Raw genomic sequence first — 23,841 nt, 5'->3', positions numbered from 1 at the left:
AATATTCATGGTTCCAAGGTCAGACTCAGTTTTTGTTTCGACCAGTAGGGCGTAGTGTATTATGTGTTGATAAAACGGACTGAAACAATCACAGGCGATCGTTATCGAACGCAATTAATGCGTTTGAGCAGAGCAGTGAAAGACAAACGGCCGTAATACAACGAAAGACATGACAACGTGAATATATTATTTTACATGAACAAACAGATGTGAACTCATATCAGTTATTGAATATCTCCAGCTGGTTTTGAAATCCCAGGCGGTAAAAGTTTAATGTACCTGTGAAGTTCATTAGGTCCCTTTCAGTTTTCAAGATTTTTGGATCAACTTACAAATTTTGTTGATTATATATGTTGGTCTACAATTTCTATTTTGTATCAGTTGGAATGTAAAAACAACCTGAAGAAAGCACAGTATTGTAGAAATAATTGTTGTTAATAATTTTGTTTTATTCCATTTGACAATGGATTTCCTTCAAGCAAGGACCATATCCATCAAATATTTTATTTAGTTTGAGATTTAAACTTCATCCAAAGATTTCATCTCACCCAAAAGTTTGGTAGGACTTGGAACTTGGTATAAATTCTTCAAAATTAATAATTTCAATCCCCTCCATCTGAAATACCTGAAATCTTTTGATCCCCAAAATCTCCTAGATTACCGAATACGGAACACACCTTGAAAACACATTTCCGAAGGGTTATCCCCTGATGTTCAATTAACGCTTCATATTTCATTCATAAACCTCACACAAATACACTTAAAACTGCCTAAATATTTCAAGACGCAATCCGTATAACAACCTCTCACACATGAAGAACCCTATTAATAATTACTTCGAGAACAAATCCAATATTGTTACAGCAGAGACATCCCCATCCAATAATCTCTTATTACCAGGCACCTTGAGCACCCAAAATCGTCCTATAGGAGAACTATATCTGCCACTCTGTACAGGAGCATTCGCAAGATCTGATAATAGGATTGTTGAGGATCCTAAATTGTTATGAAACGAAGATTATGTTGTAATTAGAGAATTTACGGTGGCGCAGCTAACAAGCTCGTGTTTGGAGAAGATAACTGGATCCTCTGTTGTCTTGTTAGGTCCTATTACTGTCAGTGTCTTCCAGAGCGAATGTACTTTCGATGGAATCGAATTATCGTATTAAATTGTGAAGCAGTTATGGATTTGCCTCTCTTTCATGTTATAAGGTTGGGTAGAAAGTGATTTAGTATTATCTACTTCATGAAAAGTGTTACCATCGTCCAATTTAAGTCAAATAGGCTGAACTATATTTGATAACTTGTTGCCGACAAGAATTCAACTTCATAATGTCTCGCTTATGAAAACCTTGTCCCTATCGGTCAAAATTGGGAAAACAATTTTTCATAAACCTCTATAAAGGCCAATTGTGTACCTTGGTCATATAGAGGAACAAGTGACAGTCACTTGGTGTCAGATCTAGATTATAGGTTGGGAGCATAAGAACTTCTCATCCCAGCTGGAGCTTCTGGTGATGAAGTCCATGTTTTTTTGCATCAGGATCTCTTCTTTCAACTTCCTCAAACTAGGGAATTCTTCCTGTTTGCTAAGCCTTGGCTTCTTTTCAGTAGAATCTCCTCGGTGGGCATCCAGTCCTTTTCCGTTGGGTCTTTCATGTTTGGAGATGTATGCAATTCTATTTGACGCCATCCTATCATGGTCTCTCCATTCTCTCCTTGTTTGCCTACTTCACTCGACAATATCCTGTATCCCTAACCTTTCTCTTATTTACTTCCTGGTTTGTCTATCTCTCAATGTTACTCCGAAGTTCTCCTCAAGATCTTCATTTCTACTATTCTGAGCTTCTGTTTGGTCCTCTGTCCTCTCTGTCCCTGCACAGGTTTCTATGGCGTAGGTCAAAATTGCTTTATGAATTCCATTTGTAGCTTTTTTCCAATACAGTTTTCTGTAAGTGATTCAGAACGGTCCAATGATCGATGTTTAGCTTTTGTGCGATTCTACAGCCTGTAACATACCGATATTCACAATGATTTCATTGACTTTATCGACAACAGGCTTACCAGAGAGTGGTGCATCATTCATGCCCACTACACCAGAATCAGAAGCATTCTATAAAGCAATGAAATATACAAAATTACTTTCACCTAAATGTTATCTAATCTATAGAATAAGGATTTCAAGCACTATTACAAATGTCGTATGGATAGGGTCATCAGCATCAAAGAAAATCCAAGCAGAATATAGCAAAAAAGAATGGTATTATAAGCGCTTTTATTTGAGATACCTAAAACGTATTATCTTTCATTCCGAAGAATTCATCATTGTGAATTCATACTTCATAAAACCAACTTCATCATTGAAAATATATCATTTCCAACTCCCTGCAATAACTTTCATCCTCTTTCTTTTCTCCCAACTCAAAGGAAGCCGAACAAACAAGGTTCATCAGTAACTCTTTCATTATTTGTTCGGAACAACAATCAGACCTCTTGTACATTTTATCTTCTCCTCTGGAATTCAATTTGTACACCGAGCGCAGACTTATTCTGGCCTTTTGGATAATTCCCCTGAATAGAGCTGAGTGTCTGAATTGTATTTTATTGCCCAGCCCTATCCTGAACTACCCAGGCTTGGACCGTTCCATTTTAATGGCACTCTGAGACTCCATTTGGTCGAGGTCAAGATCTGAAAGACAACTTTGCGAGAAAAAATTACGGACTGATTTGAAAGCTATACGAGCAAGATAAATTGAATTTACCGGCTGAATATGATTCATTTAACGGGTTTCAATTTGATATTATTATTAGGCCAATTTAAAAGTCTTTGGTCTGATGCACAGGTGGCGGTGCTAGTATTAAATCCATATGATTTTCAGTTAGTACCAACCTTCAAACGATACGTGTCAAAATTTGACAGCTGTCCGACCATTAGTTTGTGAGATATTGCGTTGTGAGTGTAGCTACTTTTGTTATTTTGAAAAAAGATGAAAAAAAAAAAATTATGTGAGCTGATAAAATATTGCTTTTTGAAGGGAAAAATTCAGTTGAAGCAAAATCTTGGCTTGATGAAGAGTTTCCGGGCTCTGCACCAGGAAAATCAACCATCACTGATTGGCATGCCAAGTTCAAACGTGGTGAAATGAGCACCGAAGACGGCGAACGCAGTGAACGCCCAAAAGAGGCTGTCACCGACCAAAAAATCAAATCAATTCACAAAATAATTTTGAATGACCGTAAAGTGAAGTTGATCGAGAAAGCAGACATTGAGAAGATATCATCTGAACGTGTACATCGTATCATTCAAGAATATTTGTACATGAGAAAGTTGTGTGCAAAATGGGTGCCACGCGAGCTCACAATCGATCAAAAGCAACATGGTGTTGATGATTTTGAGCAGTGTTTGAAGCTGTTTAAGTGCAATAAACCTGAAATTTTGCGTCGATATGTGACAATGGATGAAACATGGCTTCATCATGTCACTCCAGAGTCCAATCGACAGTCAGCTGAGTGGACTGCACACGATGAACCGAGTCCAAAGCGAGGAAAAACACAATAGTCAGCTGGCATCAGTATTCTGGGATGCACAAGGTATAATATTCATTGATTACCTCCAAAAGGGCCAGACCATCAACAGCGATCAATATATAGCATTATTGGATCGTTTAAAGGATGAAATTGTTAAAAAAAACGTTGAAGAAAAAAAGGTCTGTTTCATCAAGACAATGCGCCGTGTCACAAATCAATGAAAACAATGGCAAAATTGCATGAAATGGGCTTCGAATTGCTTCTGCATCCACCGTATTCACCAGATCTGGCCTCCAGCGACTTTTTCCTGTTTTCAGACCCCAAAAGAATTCAATGAAAAACAAACATTGAAACTTCCCAACTATCGGTCCCACTCCCACAAACTAAATACCGACAACACAACCTGTAGAACAAAAGCCATCAACGTCCACCCCTCATCGAGTAGTTCAAACGTCCTCCAAAGTCTTATTACGTCAATGTCTCCTCGCCGTCCATCGAATCCTAAACAATGTAACCTCAACTCGGCTCGAAATAATAGAGGAATTGATTTAATTAAACGGGTCCAACGCTGCTCCGGTTTGTTCTAGACATTTTAGCTGAATTTTCAATTATTCGGCATGGTCTTTCATTAGTGTACATCGGTCCGGCCAATAAGGGGCCTGCTGGCTTGCCCGTAATTTATGTGAATTTCCGGAACCTAATTTAATGGAAAGGAAGGAAAGGGGGGAGACTCCTTCTGTTTCTACAGGTGCGGAATGAAATATGTCCTAGGACTTTAAGGGAACGATGAGGAACGACAAAAATATATTGCCTCCGGTTATAATGTCCCTGACAATTCGGAAATATAGGTGGGATTTGTTGGACTGGAGCCGAATCGATAATTTGCTGGGGTCTGAAGACAGATGTCGCCACACCCTAGCTTACGCTTCAACTACCTGACCATTCGACATAAGGTTTTTTGATTTTTACTGGTTGGGATCTTCGCAATTTTTATACGAAAACATGTTGGGACGTAAAATTATCTAGTCATTCTTTTATGCAAAAGTGTTATACTTTTCAATATTCCATGAATAAAAAAAAAAAAGTTTGTTCTGAGAAATATCCTAATACTGACACCTATGATGGGACCGCTATTGGTGAAAGAACGTGCCGAGATTGGTTTCAAGAACGGTGATTTTGACGTCGAGGACCGTCATGAAGAGAGAGGTTTTTCGAAAATTCAGATTACTTGATCTAGACTAGTGTCAAACGCAACAAGAATTGGCAGTATCATTGGGAGGGACGCAACAAGCCATTTCAAAATGCCTGGAAGACTTGGAAATGATTCAAAAACAAGGAAATTGGGTGCCGTACGAGTTGAAGCCGAGAGATGTTGAACTGCGTTTGTTTGGTTGTGAACAACTGCTTGCAAGGCAAAGACGGAAGGGATTTCAGCATCAAATTGTGACTGGAGACGAAAAATGGGTTCATTACGATAATCCCAAGCGCAGAAAATCCAGGCCATGATTTCACGTCGACAGCCAAACAGAATATTCACGGTCCCAATGTAGTGCTCAGTATTTGGTGGAATCAGTTCGGCGTAGTGTATTATGACTTGTTGAAACCCACTGAAACAATCACAGGCGACCGTTATCGAACGCAATTAATGTGTTTGAGCCGAGCATTGAAAGACAAACGACCGTAATACAACGAGAGACATGGTTAAGTGATTTTACAGCTTGACAATGCTCGATCCCATGTCGCGAAAGTGGTCAAGACATATTTGGAAACGGAAATGGAAAATCCTATCCGATCCGACGTATTCTCCAGACGTTGCTCCCTCGGACTATCACTTGTTTCCATCAATAGCACACGGCCTGGCTGACCAACACTTCCGGTCTTATAAATAATTAAAAATTGGATCGATTCGTGGACAGGTTCTAAAGATGTCCAGTTTTTTCAACGCGAGATTCGTACGCTGCCCAAAAGATGGGAGAAAATAGTGGCCAGCGATGGACAATACTTCGAATCATAAATGTATAATCAGTTTTTTATAATAAAGCCTCGAATTTCGTAGAGAAGAGCGAAAGCAAAGTTGTACGCCTATGTACATTTATGATCTTGTGGCACAATTTTTTTAGAGCACTTAAAAATCACAGAGTTAGGCTTGGAATGTTCTGTTCTTTCCTTACGAAACAGTATTACATAAAGTAAGGAATAAATTCATTATCTAGACAAGGAAACGATTGTCTTAAAATTTAAAAACCTAACCACTCACGAAAAGTTTATTCTTTCTCTTATTTGGTGTTTATAACCTCTAAAACGTATAAAACTATGAGAATTCCTTATACGATTCCATAGTTTCCAATTGAAAATAATATGCCAAAAACGTCTAGCCATTCTCCTCCCAATACCAACCCTGACGCGCATTCCTGATACGATTCAATTTCGAAACAAACAAAGCTGTCTTGTCTAAGGGCACTCACATTGATTACGGCACCTGGGGTCTCGAAATACCTGAAGGGTGGATCACGACCCCTTACGTATTCGAATATCTTTTCACCCCTTTTCTGCCACTCCACTTTGTTCAGTTGTTCTGGAGGAACGCTGTGGTCGCACTTGAGGATGACATCTCTTCCTCTGATGGCGTATCTTGGCATTATCAGCTCCAATCTGTCGATCGTTGATAGGACACCTGAAAAAAAGGAAATGATTTAATTTTGTCTATAATAGAGTGAAAGTTAATACTGAGTCAAAAAGAGTGTCAGCCATGTGGAAAGCCATTCAGGAAAACCAAAATCTCAAAAAGGATCTGTCAACAAGGTTATGGAAACCTCATTTTGGGTGCATAGTATATTATCCATTGATTATCTTGAGAAAGGACTCTCCAGGGCATTGTGGTATTGAATGAAACGAAAAAACCTATGGAACTTGCAAATAGAGGGTGTTTTTTTTAGAGCTATAGAACTTTAAATTGCAATAAAACAACGATGGATTATTCGATTGCCATTAATTTTATTTATCCGCAAGATAATCTTGTGGCATTACATTTTAAATATGATTTCTGGCATATGACCGCCACGGCTGGCTCGGATGTAGTCCAATCTGGACGTCCAATTTTCGATGACTTTTCCAACATTTGTGGCCGTATATCGGCAATAACAAGGCGAATGTTGTCTTCCAAATGGTTAAGGGTTTGTTGCTTATCCGCATAGACCAATGTACATAGCCCCACAGAAACTAGTCTAGCAGTGTTAAATCACAAGATCTTGGAGGCCAATTCGCAGGTCCAAAACGTGAAATTAGGCGGTCACAAAACGTGTCTTTCACTAAATCGATTGTGGCACGAGCTGTGTGACATGTTGCGCAGTCTTGTTGGAAACACAGGTTCTAGACATCATGGTTGTTCAATTCAGGAATGAAAAAGTTAGTAATCATGGCTCTATACCGATCACCATTGACTGTGAGGTTTTGGCCCTCATCGTTTTTGAAGAAGTACGGACCAATGATTCCACCAGCCCATAAAGCCCACCAAACAGTCAGTTTTTCTGGATGTAACGGTGTTTCGACATACACTTGAGGATTAGCTCCAATCCAAATGCGGCAGTTTTGTTTGTTGACGTAGCCATTCAACCGGAAGTGCGCTTCATCGCTAAACAAAATAAAATGGACGTAGTGCGCGATACGTATTCCGCACAGAACTATTATTTTCGAAATGAAATTGCACTATTTGCAAGCGTTGTTCAGGCTTGAGTCTATTCATGATAAATTGCCGACCCAAATTGAGCATAAATCACTTGACAGCTGTTAAATCGGTGGCCATCTTGAACAGTAATGCCAACTTAAAGTTATATACCTCGAAAAAAAAAACACCCTTTATATCGGTGTCAGAACGTCTTCCGATGCCTACTCTCAAAGAGGATAGGTGCAAATTTCAATTCACCAACATTCTAAGATTATGTAATTATCTGGAAATGACTACATCTTAAGGTATCTCACTTCATCACAATTCGATGTCCTTCAGTGCTTCCTTGAAATTTTCTTCAGAGTATACATATATTGAACTGAAGTTGTGAGATACTACTATCCTACCTAGCTACTCTCTGAATGTGTTCGATTCTATTCTGCTGTTTTCTTTCTTGTTCCTAAATAAATTACTGATAATGTTGATTTCCTTATTGTCTAAACCTTTTTTCTTCAGTCATTTTGAGTGTTGCACTTGCCTCTTCGTAGTCAATGAAGCATGTTTAAACATACTTTGACAGTAAATCAATAGGATCTTTTGGCGTTCATATATAGTAGATAGAGTTCCTTCGTTACCCATACATTCAAAAAATAACAAATTCTGCAAATTAAAATTACGAATGCATAATCTTGGTTTGAATTTGGGTATTATACCATGCCAAAAACCTTCGCAGAAGTGTACTCAACAACTTCACAAAGCTTCATATCGATCAGATGAATGATATAGTAATATACAAAAGACAAACAGACCTACAATCATTTGATTGAATCTTTAACCCCCTACACAAGCTCAGAATTAAACCAGACAGAACAAATAGAAGTAAAATTTAAATGAGATGAAGAATCAGCTCGTTATGTGTACTGGCAACAAATCCACCTCTACTCAGGTATAAACTTAATGGGGTCGAAACCATATGCCGAAAGCACCCCAGGACATTCTGCCCGAGGTATCGAAAAACGAAAAACAACCACACACACACGAATCCGTTCCATTTTCATCTTTCCCCTTTTGAAACAGACCCCTATTGTTCTGACAGGTTTTTATCAACGCCATCATCAGAACGCACAGCTGGAAAATCAACTGATACAACCCGATTTCCAGGATTTCTTCCTTTCGATGATACTGCTCTCGATAATGCCGGTTTTGGATACGGTATTGTAGTAATTATTTTCGTACTCCAGGCGTTTCGTTCCATTACCATTGGAGTGGGAGCTTTGTACTCTTCTCTCCATTCGGGTTTATATACAACAAAGCCCTCTCTTGCTCTGACTGTATATATGGTAATTAAGATTGTCAGTAGCTCTGTACAAGGATGATGCTTGTGTTTCCTTTGTGGGATAGCTGGCCCAACAGCTAACATAACTTATTTCGTTATTTGTCGTGTTTATGTTATTAGAGTTGCGATTATGTCTTTAGAAGGAGACTCAATCAAAGAACACAAATTTAAATGATTGAGGAATGATAGATATATATGTGAGATATAGTGGAATGTTGCATGACTAACGTCACCAATTGGATCGAAAAAGAAGAAGTGTTTTTAGAAGTTTATGGAGATCTCTTCTTCTCTCAGTAGGTGTGAACCATTTGATGTTAACATAAATGAATCTTGTTGTATTGTTCTCTGAAATTATAATATCATCTTAGTCCATGTGAAGTGACATTTTCTAACCTTAAGTACCCTAGATGTTTTTCGGATCCATATAACGGGGTTTTTTTTCCGAAGTATATAACTTTAAGTTGGCATTACGGTTCAAGATGGCGACCGATTTAACAGCTGTCAAGTGATTTATTCTCAGTTTGGTTTGGAAATTCATCATGAATAGATTCAAGCCTAGACAACGCTTGCAAATAGTGCAATTTCATTTCGAAAATAATGGTTCTGTGCGGAATACGTATCGCGCAATACGTCCATTTTAGCGATGAAGCGCACTTCTGGTTGAATGGCTACGTCAACAAACAAAACCGCCGCATTTGGAGTGAAGCTAATCCTCAAGTGTATGTCGAAACACCGTTACATCCAGAAAAACTGACTGTTTGGTGCGCTTTATGGGCTGGTGGAATCATTGGTCCATACTTCTTCAAAAACGATGATGGTCAGAACGTTACAGTCAATGGTGATCGGTATAGCGCCATGATTACTAACTTTTTCATTCCTGAATTGAACAACCATGATGTCCAGGAGCTGTGGTTCCAACAAGACTGCGCAACATGTCACACAGCTCGTGCCACAATCGATTTATTGAAAGACACGTTTGGTGACCGCCTAATTTCACGTTTTGGACCTGTGAATTGGCCTCCAAGATCTTGTTATTTAACACTGCTAGACTACTTTCTGTGGGGCTATGTAAAGTCATTGGTCTATGCGGATAAGCCACAAACCCTTGATCATTTGGAAGACAACATTCGCCGTGTTATTGCCGATATACGGCCACAAATGTTGGAAAAAGTCATCGAAAATTGGACGTCCAGATTGGACTACATCCGAGCCAACCGTGGCGGTCATATGCCAGAAATCATATTCAAAATGTAATGCCACAAGATTATCTTGCGGATAAATAAAACTCATGTCAATCGAATAATCCATCGTTGTTTTATTGCAATTTAAAGTTCTATAGCTCTAAAAAAACACTCTTTATATATACCTATTTACTTGAGTTTAAGTCCTAAATCAAAAATGTTGACTGAAGACCGTAGAAGTAACATAAAAGTAGTATGAAAGTCACAGATGATTTCATTCGACTCTTCTTACTGTTCCTGAAGAATTAATTCGATTGTGCACTTCCTAGAAGATTTAATTGTCTGGTATGGTTTCCAACAAATTGCCATACTTTTCTGCTGCAGTAATCCAGTACGTCTCTGTCCAATCCCATTGTTGTTTACCCAGATGCGGTCCCGGGTGAAGCTGCCATCTCAGTTGTTTGTTTTTAGGACGTTTTTCAAACACCTACTTGTGGCTGGGCGACAATCTATCACGGTGTAAAGCCTGACGCACAACAATAGATGGGAAGGCCGTTTTGCTACCACTTCCTAGCGAGCGGTAAATAATTTTTCAGCCTAAGGGAAGCCTAATTGAGTTTTCAATTCGTCTCTTCGTGCCCTAAACGTCCTATTGGTAAAAACAAAACGGATTCCAGATCAGAGTAGACAGGGTGAAGGTTGATTCGATTATATTCGTTATGTTAACTAGTTTATTTCGGGGTTGATGGAAATTTTTAGGGATGGGAGGGGTTGTTTTGGTATGGTTTTGATTGTAGATGATTCTTCTGTCATTTCCGGAACTGTATTAGTTGGGAATTATTTTTATAACTCTCAATTGAGAAGAGTAATTATTAGCCAATACAAAATTTTTGAGAGTAGACATAGATGAGCACCTTTACTGAAAAAAACATTCATGAATTGTCCGTGAAAAACATCGAACAGCAAGAAATGGTTTCAAATTTACAAAAAAATAAGACACCAAACTGAGATTTAGGCATCATTTTCAAGAGCATGAAATGGATAACCATATATGCCATGTATGACCCATTATGAAACAAGTAAAAAAACTTTATATACCCCAAGTAGAAGGTTTTCCAATGATCATTTTGAATAAATGTGTTAATAATGTGTTTGTTTACCGCGATTATCTATACACTCCCCAAAACGTCTCGGCATTGATGCAATAAGATATTCTATTTCTCCTTGAGGAATACTATCCCAAGCTACCTGTACGTCATGTCTCAGGGCCGCCATAGTTCGTGGGGGCTAGGGTGAATTTCCAAGCCATTTACCCATTATGTTTCAAACATGCTCTATGGGCAAAATATCGGGGTATCTGGGCGGCCATGGCAAAAGATTCACATGGGTCGCTTCGAAAAAGTTCAAACTAACTGTGGCAACTTGAGGTCGGCCATTATCTTGCTGAAATATTGGATTCTCGAAGCAGTTAAGGTGAGGCAGAACATATGATTCCACTATTCCGCTGTCATGTTACCTCGAATAAACTCTAAAGGTGACCTACTTGCATGTGCAATAGCACCCCATACCATAACGTCTACTGTCCGGTGTACATGACGCTCACCATCAAACTGAGGTTCACGTCTTTCTCCCCGACGTCGTCTAACCCTTCTTCGGCCATCATGTGCACCCAAGGAGAATCGAGATTCATCAGAAAAGACGACCTGATGCCATTCCACATTCCAATGTTGGCGTTCTCTGCAATACTGTAATCGTTGACAGCGATGCTCAACCGTCAAAGGTAACACAAGATGAGGTCGATAATGCTGCAGTCCAAAAGACCTTATCCGGCGGTAAACCGTTCGGGCAGTTACAGGAAGACCTTGTTCTCCTAACCACTCATCAGCCAAAGATCGAGTTGTCGCAAATCGTTCTCTAATGGCCATAAGTCTTAGACGCCGATCTTGAACTTCATTTGTGCCCCTTCGACGTCCGGTGCCTACTCTTCTTCGATTTTGGGCATTATCAAACCACGCTTGACAACATCTCATAACAGTAGTTGGATTTCTGTTCGTACGGTTAGCGATTTCTTCAAATGACAACTCCACCCCGTAGACCAATAATTCGACCTCTTTTAAATTCACTTAGCTGGCGATAAATTCCGCGAACACGTACTTAAGGCATTTTAACAACAACTAAACATCGACTTTGGATCTCCTCGAACAGCTGGTTTGTTGTAAAATTTAAAAAACTTGCAAAAAACGACTACAATAATCAAGTAACAAAAATTGTTTACATGAAAAAACCTACAGGATTTTTTCTCCAAATTCAATCATTTACTCCCTGCTATACTATCTATGTTTCACCAAAAAAATTTAAAATTTAAAAACTTTTTTCTAGGTGTTGCAGTTTCTTTGTATCTATCTATCTATAAAATAGAAATGGAGCAAAAACCATCAAGGATCTTTCAATACAACCAACTCCTATAAAACATCTCGTGATTTATTCGCTCCAAATCATCAACAAAATCTGGAAATCCTAAGCCGTTGTAACATAAAAAATAGAAGAAATGTGGAGTTAGGTTTGTGTTTTTGAGTGTGATCAATAAATGGTTTTTGATCTGAAGAATGTTGGCCCTTCTTGAAATTGAATTGGTCAAAACTTATTCCACTTGGCCAAATATCATTTTTATATATTTCTTCTTTCATTTTTATTGGGACACCAATCAACATACTTTTAAAGCTCAAGTTCTCATGATTTTAAGTTAGTTGTAAAACAATAGATCCTCCACCCCCACTCCATTCAACCCCTACACCCTTTAAAAACCCCCTATTTTTAATTCGCTATCTCCATTCCCGATCTGACAGCAATTCAGAATAAACGTGTCCTCAAATTCGTGTGTCCTGTAAAATTCCATGACAATTATTCAACGCGTCGCTTCTCGGGCTCTGGCGACCGCGCGAATTTTACGACCGCCCTATGCGATATAAATCAGATAGGCGAGTGAACGTCGCCGTCGACCGCTGCCAGATTCACGGCCCTTCGGATTCTGAAGTTAGCCTGCCGCCCGCGTGAATCAAAGCCACACTATGGGCTGTATTACGTAATGAAATGCATATGTCGCTTTATAAATAACGGATTTCTTACGGGTTTATGACGTTGGCGACCTTGGGCTATGCAGTATTTCTTGACGATTATGCCGGTGGATGTCGCCAACGTAGCAATCAGAGGTGGAACAGGTTTGTAGTTCGAAATATCAAGGGAAAAATTGAGGAAAGAGAAGTAATCTGTCACTTTTTAGATAATATTGGACTCGGAATAGACTCCTGAGGAATACCATACATTTACACCCAATCATCGGAGTTCTTGATGATAATATTAGTGGCTTTAACCAGCCTTGAAACGATAATGTACTTTCGAGAATAGTGCCAATCAGACGTATAGATGAGCGCTCAGTGCTCTCACCTATATTTGATTGTTGAAAAATTGCGTTCTAAAAGCATCATCAGAGTCATACATAATTTATTTAAGAGTAAAATAGAAGAAAAAACGACAACTTTGCTCCCGTTGTTTTCTTCCAAAATTCGAGGTTTTATTGTAAAAAACATTTAAAAGTATTATTCAAAAAGTATTGTCCATCGCTGGCCACCACTTTTTCCCATCTTTTAGGCAGCGCACGAATTCCGCGTTGAAAAAACTGGTCATCGTTTGAAGCGATCCACGAATCGATCCAATTTTTAACTTCTTCATAAGACCGGAAGTGCTGGTCAGCCAGGCCGTGTGCCGTTTATCTAAACAAATGATAGTCCGAGGGAGCAACGCCGGGACCACTTTCGCAACATGGGGTCGAGCATTGCCATGCAGTAACATCAGTTTATCATGTCTCTCGTTATTTTGCGGCTGTTTGTCTTTCAATGCTCGGCTCAAACGCATTTATTGCATTCGATAACCATCGCCTGTAATTTTTTCCGTCGGTTTTCAGAACTCATAATACACTACGCCGAGCTGGTTCCACCAAATACTGAGCATGACTTTGGAACCGTGAATATTAGGTTTGGCCGTTGACGTGAAAGCATGGTCGGGATATCCCCATGATTTTCAGCCCTTGGGATTATCGTAATGAACCCATGAACACAATGCGATGCAGAAATTCCTTCCGTCTTTGCCTTGCAAACAGCTGTTCACAGGCAAACAAACGCCGTTCAACATCTCTCGGCTTCAACTCGTACGGCCCCCAATTTCTTTGTTTCTGAATCATTCCCATGACTTTTAGACGTTTTGAAATGGCTTGGTGCGTTTGATACGAGTCTTGATCAAGTAATGCCTCCAATTCTGCAATCACCGTTCTTCAAGCGTTGGCTCGTTTTTTCACTGATAGCGACTTCACCACAGTTATTTGAGAGCATTCGATGAGCCTTAGCCGCAGATTTCTTCATATTAAAGCAGAAAATTAAAACCTTCCACAAATGACGAGAAAATGGCTCGTAATCTGACATTTTTTATCGAGAATAACTTTATGATGCAGACACAAATCGACTAATATTTCGATGGCCTTATGTTTAAAAATACCTAAGCCTATTTTATGACATCTACGATCTATTTATTTCGACTACCACTTACCGCTACAGCCATCTATTGCAGAACGGCTGAAGCAAAATTGTACACCTATAATATTTCGGAGCTCTTAAGAATTCGTTCATTCATTGGCCCATTGACCATGTGGTCTACAAGGTTGCAATTGGCGGATTAATGAATGTGTGCTTGAAAGCTTCTTTCTTCATTTTGGTGCTTTCCTCATCTTTTTTTCAGGACAGGACAGATTGAATCACAAAATACAGCAAACACAGAATCATCAAACTATCTGTCACTTGTAACGTCAATATTGAAAACTCAAAATTCCCGTGTCTACAAGCAGATGCCCAGAAATAAAAACGACCATCAAGAATACCCACTGTTGATTAAAATCGAAAACTGTCCCAAAACAGCTAAGCCAGACCCCTGTTCCGAAGAATGTACTAAAGAGTGTCTTGAAAAGTCCTATACAATATTCGACCCCAAACCTCCAAGAAAAAGACGCTCAACAGTAGAACAAGCAATTGAAGTTATCCAAGAACCAATATCTCCGATGGCATCAACACCAGAACGTTCACCAATAATAACTCCTGTAGTATCTCAAACTAAGAAAAGTAGTAGTGTACTACTCCCGAAGGAACCATCGGTTCAGAAAACTCCACAACCGGAGGAGAAAGATGTTGGATGTACCCTTGAGATTCTTGTCTTGGAAAAGCATGATAGAGATTGTAAACTCAAAAAATCCACAGGTATGTCATGGGCACTCATTTTTTTTTCTTTACAAGATCGGGTCGTTAATGCTGCAGTCCAAAAGTCCATATCCTGCGGTAAACCGTTCGGACAGTTACAGGATGGCCTTGTTCTCCTAAACACTCATCAACCAAAGATCGAGTTGTCGCAAATCGGTCTCTAAAGGCCATAAGTCTTAGACGTCTATCTTGCCTACTCTTCTTCGATTTTGGGCATTATCAAACCAAGCTTGACAACATCCCATGATAGTATTTGGATTTCTGCTCTCTGGAATGTTGATGTTCTATGGTGAAGACATGATAGCAAATTTCTATCTTATGTTGAGATTGTGGACGTCAAATCTATAATTCAGCTTGTTGAAGAGATAAGGCGGACTTCTCTTAATTATTATATCAGATTTATCTTGATTGCAGCTGCTACGCTAGATTGGCTGAAGGGTTACAACATCATAAGTCACCACTCTGTCAGAATCTGTCAAGGCGACACTCCAATTCAAGTGTTAGCACCTCAACCAACAGGAGGAACATGTGACTGTGGAAGGTTCACGAAGAAGGCTTCCTGCCCAGTTTGCAGCCGTCTGGGTAGAAGAATCAACACTCCCTTCACATCGGTCATACAGGAACCTCCTCAGTGTCTCAGGAGCATCAGCGACATCTCAGAGCCTGAGACTTACATAGAGAGCGTAGATTCAGGAGGCGGTCGTAGAGGTTTCGAACCAGATTTCAAGGATATGCCGATTGTTAGGCAGAAAGGTGAGAGGTATCCGTTCTTCTCCAAGTGCTTCTCGAGGAATTGTTGGAGGCCGCAGAAGAGAGAAAGAAAAAAGGTAGAGCCCAAAGTCCCAGAACCGATTCCACCACCGAAGTGTTCTCCTCGTTGGCGTGACTAGAATTGACTCATGGGGGGTTCATCCCCACTTTTCTCAATTTTTTATAATTTTTTTTTAAATTGTCACTCACAGATTTTTTTTTCTACTTATCAGTGGAGGTTACGTCCTCCCGCTCCTAGTTACGCTTATGGTTCTACTGGTGGTGAAGTTTATAATAAAAAATAACACTGAGTGTTTATTTTGAGTTGAAAATAATCCTAAGATTCTGAAATTCTGCCATTCTGAAACAATTGGATTCACAAAAGGATAGAGGTCATTCACAAAATGAGAGCAATTTTATTTACATATTTCCAGTTAGATCAATTATTGAGGTCAAAGTTGACACAATAACCTAATGACAGTCACTGTCGATAGTCATGGAGGATACTGGGGATGTTCAGTTGAACTACAAAATCGATGTCTGTGTCTCCATCCAGGCTAGGTTGAATTATACATAAAATAATTTTATTGATTGGCGAATTTCAGTATTTGTAGAAAGTTTGAATGAAATTATTTTATACATTACTCAACCCAGTCTAGTTGGCGAGACGAGTAAACACATCGATAAGATAATTTAGTAGACCCACTTAACTTTATGAATTGTTAAATAAAGCCTTGTCAATTATGATCGTGAAGATGCACAGTATGGAATTGAGGCGATGCGTATCTAAAGGGTGTTTTTTTTTGGAGCTGTAGAACTTTAAATTGCAATAAAACAACGATGGATTATTCGATTGACATGAATTTTACTTATACATAAGATAATCTTGTGGTATTACATTTTAAATATGATTTCTGGCATATGACCGCCACGGTTGGCTCGGATGTAGTCCAATCTGGACGACCAATTTTCGATGACTTTTTCCAACATTTGTGACCGTATATCGGCAATAACGAGGCGAATGTTTTCTTCCAAATGGTCAAGGGTTTGTGGCTTATCCGCACAGACCAATGACTTTACATAGCCCCACAGAAAGTAGTCTAGCGGTGTTAAATCCCAAGATCTTGGAGGCCTAGTCACAGGTCCAAAACGTGAAATTAGGCGGTAACCAAACGTGTCTTTCAATAAATCGAATGTGGCACGTACTGTGTGACATGTTGCGCCGTCTTGTTGGAACCACAGCTCCTAGACATCATGCTTGTTCAATTCAGGAATGAAAAAGTTAGTAATCATGGCTCTATACCGATCACCATTGACTGTAACGTTCTGGTCATCATCGTTTTTGAAGAAGTACGGACTAATGATTTCACCAGCCTATAAAGCGCACCAAACAGTCAGTTTTTCTGGATGTAACGGTGTTTCGACATACACTTGAGGATAAGCATCACTCCAAATGCGGCAGTTTTGTTTGTTGACGTAGCCATTCAACTAGAAGTGCGCCTCATCGCTAAATAAAATAAAATCGACGTAGTGCGCGATACGTATTCTGCACAGAACCATTATTTTCGAAATAAAATTGCACTATTTGCAAGCGTTGTTCAGGTGTGAGTCAATTCATGATGAATTGCCAAACCAAACTGAGAATAAATCATTTAACAGCTGTTAAATCGGTCTCCATTTCGAATAGTAATGCCAACTAATTTTTTCAATGAAAATTAATTTTTGACTATTGGAATGCAATAATTTAGTAGGTATTTTATATTCTCCTTCTGTATTATGATGAAAAAGCATGCTTTCCTATTATCCTGAATTTTCTTTCCGGATGAAAATTAACTTTATTTTTAAGCATTAAATTATTTAAATTGACATTCTATATTGAGATGCTGCTCTCATTCTATATTTCATATGGCAATTAAACTCATTTCAAATTTTTTAAGCCAGGGGTATCAAACTGTAGAATATTCAATTGAAGAGTCAAACTTCAATACCTTGGGGCTCTACTTTGTGACCTCTGATGATTTTTTTTTTGTACAAGACCGTAAATTTGTACTTTATCTTAGAGAGTATTGAGCTTCGAGACGTCGGCGTCGGTTTAGACACTAAGATCATACGATTCAGGTGAAAAATAAAATGTCGAAGAAAATCGTAATTTTTGGTACAAAAAGTTATATACCTCGAAAAGAAACACCCGTTATCAAGAAAAAAATCATAGCTCATTACAGAAATCTTCACCGAAGAGTCTATCAAATACACAAACTAAAAAAGATGGAAAAATAATAAAAAAATGGAATGAGACATCACTACCAACACTTCTTTCTTATTATGAACTCAATCTGATCCAATTCGTTCCAAAATACGACCAGAGGCAGTAAACAGTGGTTTGTTGCGGCTTATTGATTGCTTTCAGTAGATTCAACATTGAATTCGATCTACTTGAACCATGGCAATATCAGGCTCTGAGGATTATCCAAGTCTTGCCTCGAAATGAGTGTCTACACGTGTTGCAATATTGCATATGTGGAGTCCAGTCGACAGCCACATGATGGGATATTGATTAACCATTAGCTGGTACGAGACTTGATATCATTACACTGGCCAGCTTTCGATTATTATAGAACAGGGTCGTCCTAGAAATGAACAGATATCGAAACCACAGGAGACTCTCATTTCTATATTCAATGTCAGTACTTTTGTATATCCTTCGACAAAGCGTTCCATATTAAACATATGTTTATTACTCTGGGGAAATTTTATACAATTTCAATTCTGTTTGCACCTTACATTGATGTTTCCAAGGTAACGGGTGTTTTTGTCGAGGTATATAACTTTAAGTTGGCATTACTGTTCAAGATGATGACCGATTTAACATCTGTCAAGTGATTTATTCTCAGTTTGGTTTGGCAATTAATCATGAATAGACTCATGCCTGAACAACGCTTGCAGATAGTGCAATTTTATTTCGAAAATAATGGTTCTGTGCGTGATAGGTATCGCGCACTACGTCCATTTTATTTTGTTTAGCGATGAAGCGCACTTCTGGTTGAATGGCTACGTCAACAAACAAAACTGCCGCATTTTGAGTGAAGCTAATCCTCAAGTGTGTGTCAAAACACCGTTACATCCAGAAAAACTGACTGTTTGGTGCGCTTTATGGGCTGGTGGAATCATTGGTCCGTACTTCTTCAAAAACGATGATGGCCAGAACGTTACAGTCAATGGTGATCGGTATAGAGCCATGGTAACTAACTTTTTCATTCCTGAATTGAACAACCATGATGTCCAGGAGCTGTGGTTCCAACAAGACGGCGCAACATGTCACACAGCTCGTGGCACAATCGATTTATTGAAAGACACGTTTGGTGACCGCCTAATTTCATGTTTTGGACCTGTGAATTGGCCTCCAAGATCTTGTGATTTAACACCGCTAGACTACTTTCTGTGGTGCTATGTAAAGTCATCGGTCTATGCGGATAAGCCACAAACCCTTTACCATTTGGAAGACAACATTCGCCGTGTTATTGCCGATATACGGCCACAAAATTCATCGAAAATTGGACGTTCAGATTGAACTACATCCGAGCCAGCCGTGGCGGTCATATGCCAGAAATCATATTTAAAATATAATGCGACAAGATTATCTTGCGGATAAATATAATTCATGTCAATCGAATAATTCATCGTTGTTTTATTGCAATTTAAAGTTCTATAGCTCTAAAAAAACACCCTTTATTTACTGAACTTGATTGGTTGAAGGTCATATTTTCATCCTCAAGATGATAATCCTGATGACAATATAATTACAACGTCTTCAGAAATAAAGTTTGGGTTTGACGAACCTCACAAACGGTACAACTGTACAAAACTGTAGTCACCACCATATTTGCCTTACAGTCTAAGACTTATTCAAAACACCATTTTTCCTCACCTCGCATCCTGCCACTCACCCTTTTGAAACGTCAAATAGCTCAAGGGTAGAACGTTTAATGCGTTTAGAATGTAACCAATATTAGCTACATCCCCCTCTTCCCTTCCATCCCTTCTCTAACGTTTCAAAAGGGATGGCAAGAGGCTCGCTCAGAGGTGAGAGAAGCGAGCAGTGATAAAAGTTTCATATCCGGCCCGCCCGAGGGCGCTGGGGAATTGACTTCCGGCATGGGTTCGTGGAAAAATCCGCAGGAAGAAAATGTTGCAATTTTCGCGGCGTGCATGCAGCGACAACGCGAGATAAGGGGCGGCAGGAAGGACAGGCTGTTACTCATGGCACGGTCATTTCGGCGATTTCTATCGCGCTGAAAAGTCCCTCTAGGTTGCATGAAAAGGTTATCGGGTAGTTTCTGGGTCGTAATTGCCAGGAGGGTAGGGGGTAGTGGTGGGAGGCTGAATGAGGGGGTTGTTTTGTATGCTTGAGTCCCGACCACCTGTCTGTCTCAGCAGGAAACATTCCTGCAGGTCCGCATCCATTGTTCGTTATGGAATTGAACAGGGGGATGAGGTCTTAATGGTAGAACATTGATGAGGAATTCGGGAAAGATCAGAAACATTTGTGGTCTTCAAGAGTTTATAAAAGGTGTTTTTTTAGAGATATAGAACTTTAAATTGCAATAAAACAACGATGGATTATTCGATTGACATGAATTTTATTTATCCGCAAGATAATCTTGTGGCATTACATTTTGAATATGATTTCTGGCATATGACCGCCACGGCTGGCTCGGATGTAGTCCAATCTGGACGTCCAATTTTCGATGACTTTTTCCAACATTTGTGGCCTTAAATCGGTTATAACACGGCGAATGTTGTCTCCCAAATGGTCAAGGGTTTGTGGCTTATCCGCATAGACCAATGAATTCACATAGCCCTACAGAAAGTAGTCTAGCGGTGTTAAATCACAAGATCTTGGAGGACAATTCACAGGTCCAAAACGTGAAATTAGGCGGTCACCAAACGTGTCTTTCAATAAATCGATTGTGGCATGAGCTGTGCGACATGTTGCGCCGTCTTGTTGGAACCACAGCTCCTGGACATCATGGTTGTTCAATTCAGGAATGAAAAAGTTAGTTATCATGGCTCTATACCGATCACCATTGACTGTAACGTTCTGGCCATCATCGTTTTTGAAGAAGTACGGACCAATGATTCCACCAGCCAATAAAGCGCACCAAACAGTTAGTTTTTCTGGATGAAACGGTGTTTCGACATACACTCGAGGATTAGCTCCACTCCAAATGCGGCAGTTTTGTTTGTTGACGTAGCCATTCAACCAGAAGTGCGCTTCATCACTAATGGACGTAGTACGCGATACGTATTCAGCACAGAACCATTATTTTCGAAATGAAATTGCACTATTTGCAAGCGTTGTTCAGGCGTAAGTCTATTCGTGATGAATTGCCAAACCAAACTGAGAATAAATCACTGGACAGCTGTTAAATCGGTTGCCATCTTGAACAGTAATACCAACTTAAAGTTATATACCTCGAAAAAAAAACACCCTATAGCTTCATGTCCACGCACCTCAAGATTGTGAGTATTTCTGTCTGAAAGACACCAAAGCCACCCTCTCCAAACCTCCCCAATTAAACACTTCCAAAAAATTGAAACCCCCCTCACCCAATCAACAGCCTACCATCTGGCAATCGAGTAGAAATAACGGTGTCATAAATTAAATTCAACAATCGTTCCTACGCAGCCAAACTTTCGACTTGGGGACAAACTTGGAAGCATACCGGGCTCTCCGACGCCTAACGACGCGACGCTGCTCTTCGGGGGGCTGTGCCGACGCTCTGGGAGGGTTGCTACAACGCCGAATTTCAATGCAAACTAATTTTTGTAATTCAATTTCGTCGCGTGAACCTACCGGGACTAGACTCTTTCGCCCCCCCCCCTGAGGTGAGTTCTTGGCGTAGTTCTAGGAGTTTGTGATTTTCGGGAGGAGCGTTCTCAGCATCCGGAATTTTGAGGGAGATGTTGCGGGAGTAATGCTGACAGATTGTGTTGGAAAAGTTGCGGTTTATGAAGTTTAGGATAGGGGGTTTTCTTGCTGCTCGAGATTTGTTACTGTTGGAAACATTTGGGATGGTTTAGTGTAACTATTATGGAGATTCATCTCGGAGTTATTTTTCCTTGGGAGTTCATACCGTCGAAACAAAAACATCAAGTGAAGATATACCCTGGAAATAGTTGAATATGCAGTGAAATTGTTCGCCTGGGTTTGGAAAGTTAATGCGCTTTCATAGAGTTGTTATAGAACTTGTCGTGATCCGGTGCTTGCATTGTAAATGCGTTGATTTGTTCATTAGACCAAATTTTTTAATTTTTCGGTTAATTTTAGGTGGAAATCCATTATTTTTCGAATGATTGGCTTTAATTATCTGTATCTCGCTTTGTATAAGTCCGATCGATTTCCTATAGATAACGTTAGGAAGATAAGATTTCGTACTACAGAAACTTTTTTGACAGTTTTGTGATTAGTTGCCTCAGTTTAGTTTGAGCGCGCGTCAAGAATAGACATTAGCACAGAGCAAATACGCTATATTTTACAGTTTTTCTTCGATACAGACGAAAATGCTGCTGAAAATGTAAATAGTGTTTGTGGTCCTGATAGTGTAACTGCCAATTTTGCGCAATTTTGGTTTCGTCGATTCTGTTCCGGTAATTTCGATCTGAAGGATGCACCACGCACTGCAAGGCCAATTGTTGAAAATGTCGATAAAATCATGGGCATTGTCGAGTCCAACAGTCATGTAAGCACTGTTTAGATTTTCCAAGAGCTAAGGATTGCACAAAAATCGTTTGAAACCATTTGAATAAGGCTGACCTTAAGAAGAAGCTCGATGCATAGGTACCACACAAGTTAAGGCAAAAAACCTCATGGACTGAATTTCTATCTGCAACTCCATGCTGAATTTCAACAAATTCGACACATTTTTGAAGCGGTTGGTGACTGGCGATGAAAAGTGGATCACTTACGACAACGTCAAGCAAAAACGGACGTGGTAGAAACGCGGTGAGTCAGCGGAAACGGAGGCATAGCTAGCATTGATGGTCAGGAAGGTTTAGCTGTGTTTGGTGGGATTGGCAGGGAATTATCTACTTTGAGCTGCTTCCCTAGGGTACAACTGTTAACTCGAATCTGTACTGTCAACAATTGGACCTTTTGAAGGAAGAAATCGTCAAGAAACGGCCAGTTTTGGCCAATAGAAGAGGAATTGTGCATCAGGACAAAGCCAGGCCACACATCGAGCCAGAAGATCCGAGATCTAGCTTAAAAGGTTCTTATGCATCCTCCTTATAGTCCAGACCTGGCACCAAGTGATTAGCATCTCTTCCTGTCCATGGCAAACAATTTTGCTGGTGAAAAATTCGCTTCAACAGAGGCTTGTGAAAATAGACTGTCTCAATTTTTTGCCAATAGAAACAAGGGCTTCTATAACAGAGGCAGAATGGTATTACCTTCAAAACTTCAACAAGTTTTCGATCAAAACGGCGGATATTTGGTCCAAATCGTATCATTCTAACTATATGGTAATGAAAGCCTTTGTTTTCATGCAGAAATAATGGATTTATACTACATAACAAAGTTTTAGAAGATGAGAAGATATCAAATCGAAATAAGTAATGATTATCTGACTCTTGTCACAACGATTTCGACTGAAACGAGATAGTTTTAGAAAATCGTTATTCATTGAAAAAATTGAAAATTTATGACAAGTCGATATAGCGATTTCAGGAAAAATACTTCATGGTAAAAGCACTTTCTCAAACTCCAACGTTTGTTAACCTCGGTTTATCGTCTCTGCCAACAATGCACCTTGTCATCCTCGGAAGTGTAGCTATTACTGCTAAATACACACCGTATTCATTTCCTTTATTCATCTAAAAACTCTTTGCAGTCTGTTTAGTGATATTTTCACTTGACGCCCCCGAAACTTTAGCCATCACAGGAACTTGCAACACAGTCGTAAAGCTAAATGAACCATCCACCTCGAAAATAGAATATTCTAGTGAGAAAACACCACCTGACTAGATATTTTGCGGCCGTTTTCATCAGCTAACACGGCAATTACTTCCCTGTGTGCAGTGCAT

At 39.5% G+C, this 23,841-nt stretch overlaps 2 protein-coding genes across 3 annotated transcripts in view; one reads left to right on the top strand and one right to left on the bottom strand.

Moving 5' to 3' along the window:
- LOC123683459 overlaps window positions 1-23,841 on the bottom strand; it is a 200,896-nt gene that overhangs the window by 28,412 nt on the left and 148,643 nt on the right. For both annotated transcript variants that reach the window (XM_045622521.1, XM_045622522.1), the window contains exon 3: window positions 5,994-6,202. In XM_045622521.1, coding sequence (XP_045478477.1) covers window positions 5,994-6,202 — 209 coding nt within the window. The remainder of the gene's footprint in view (window positions 1-5,993; window positions 6,203-23,841) is intronic.
- LOC123683457 lies at window positions 14,546-16,070 on the top strand. Its single transcript, XM_045622520.1, has 2 exons — window positions 14,546-15,009; window positions 15,424-16,070. The coding sequence occupies exons 1-2, from the start codon at window positions 14,604-14,606 to the stop codon at window positions 15,897-15,899; spliced, it is 882 nt and encodes a 293-aa protein (XP_045478476.1). The 5' UTR covers window positions 14,546-14,603; the 3' UTR covers window positions 15,900-16,070.

Source organism: Harmonia axyridis, chromosome 6 (assembly GCF_914767665.1).
Source record: "Harmonia axyridis chromosome 6, icHarAxyr1.1, whole genome shotgun sequence".
NCBI lineage: Eukaryota > Metazoa > Arthropoda > Insecta > Coleoptera > Coccinellidae > Harmonia > Harmonia axyridis.
This window is presented reverse-complemented; position numbering and strand designations above follow the sequence as displayed.

Bases quoted from the DNA above. Each gene is read 5' to 3' on its own strand.
- LOC123683457 (XM_045622520.1), top strand. From the start codon at position 14,604: ATGCCCAGAAATAAAAACGACCATCAAGAATACCCACTGTTGATTAAA. The intron at 15,010-15,423 runs GTATGTCATGGG...TCTTGATTGCAG, and splicing joins TAAACTCAAAAAATCCACAG to CTGCTACGCTAGATTGGCTG.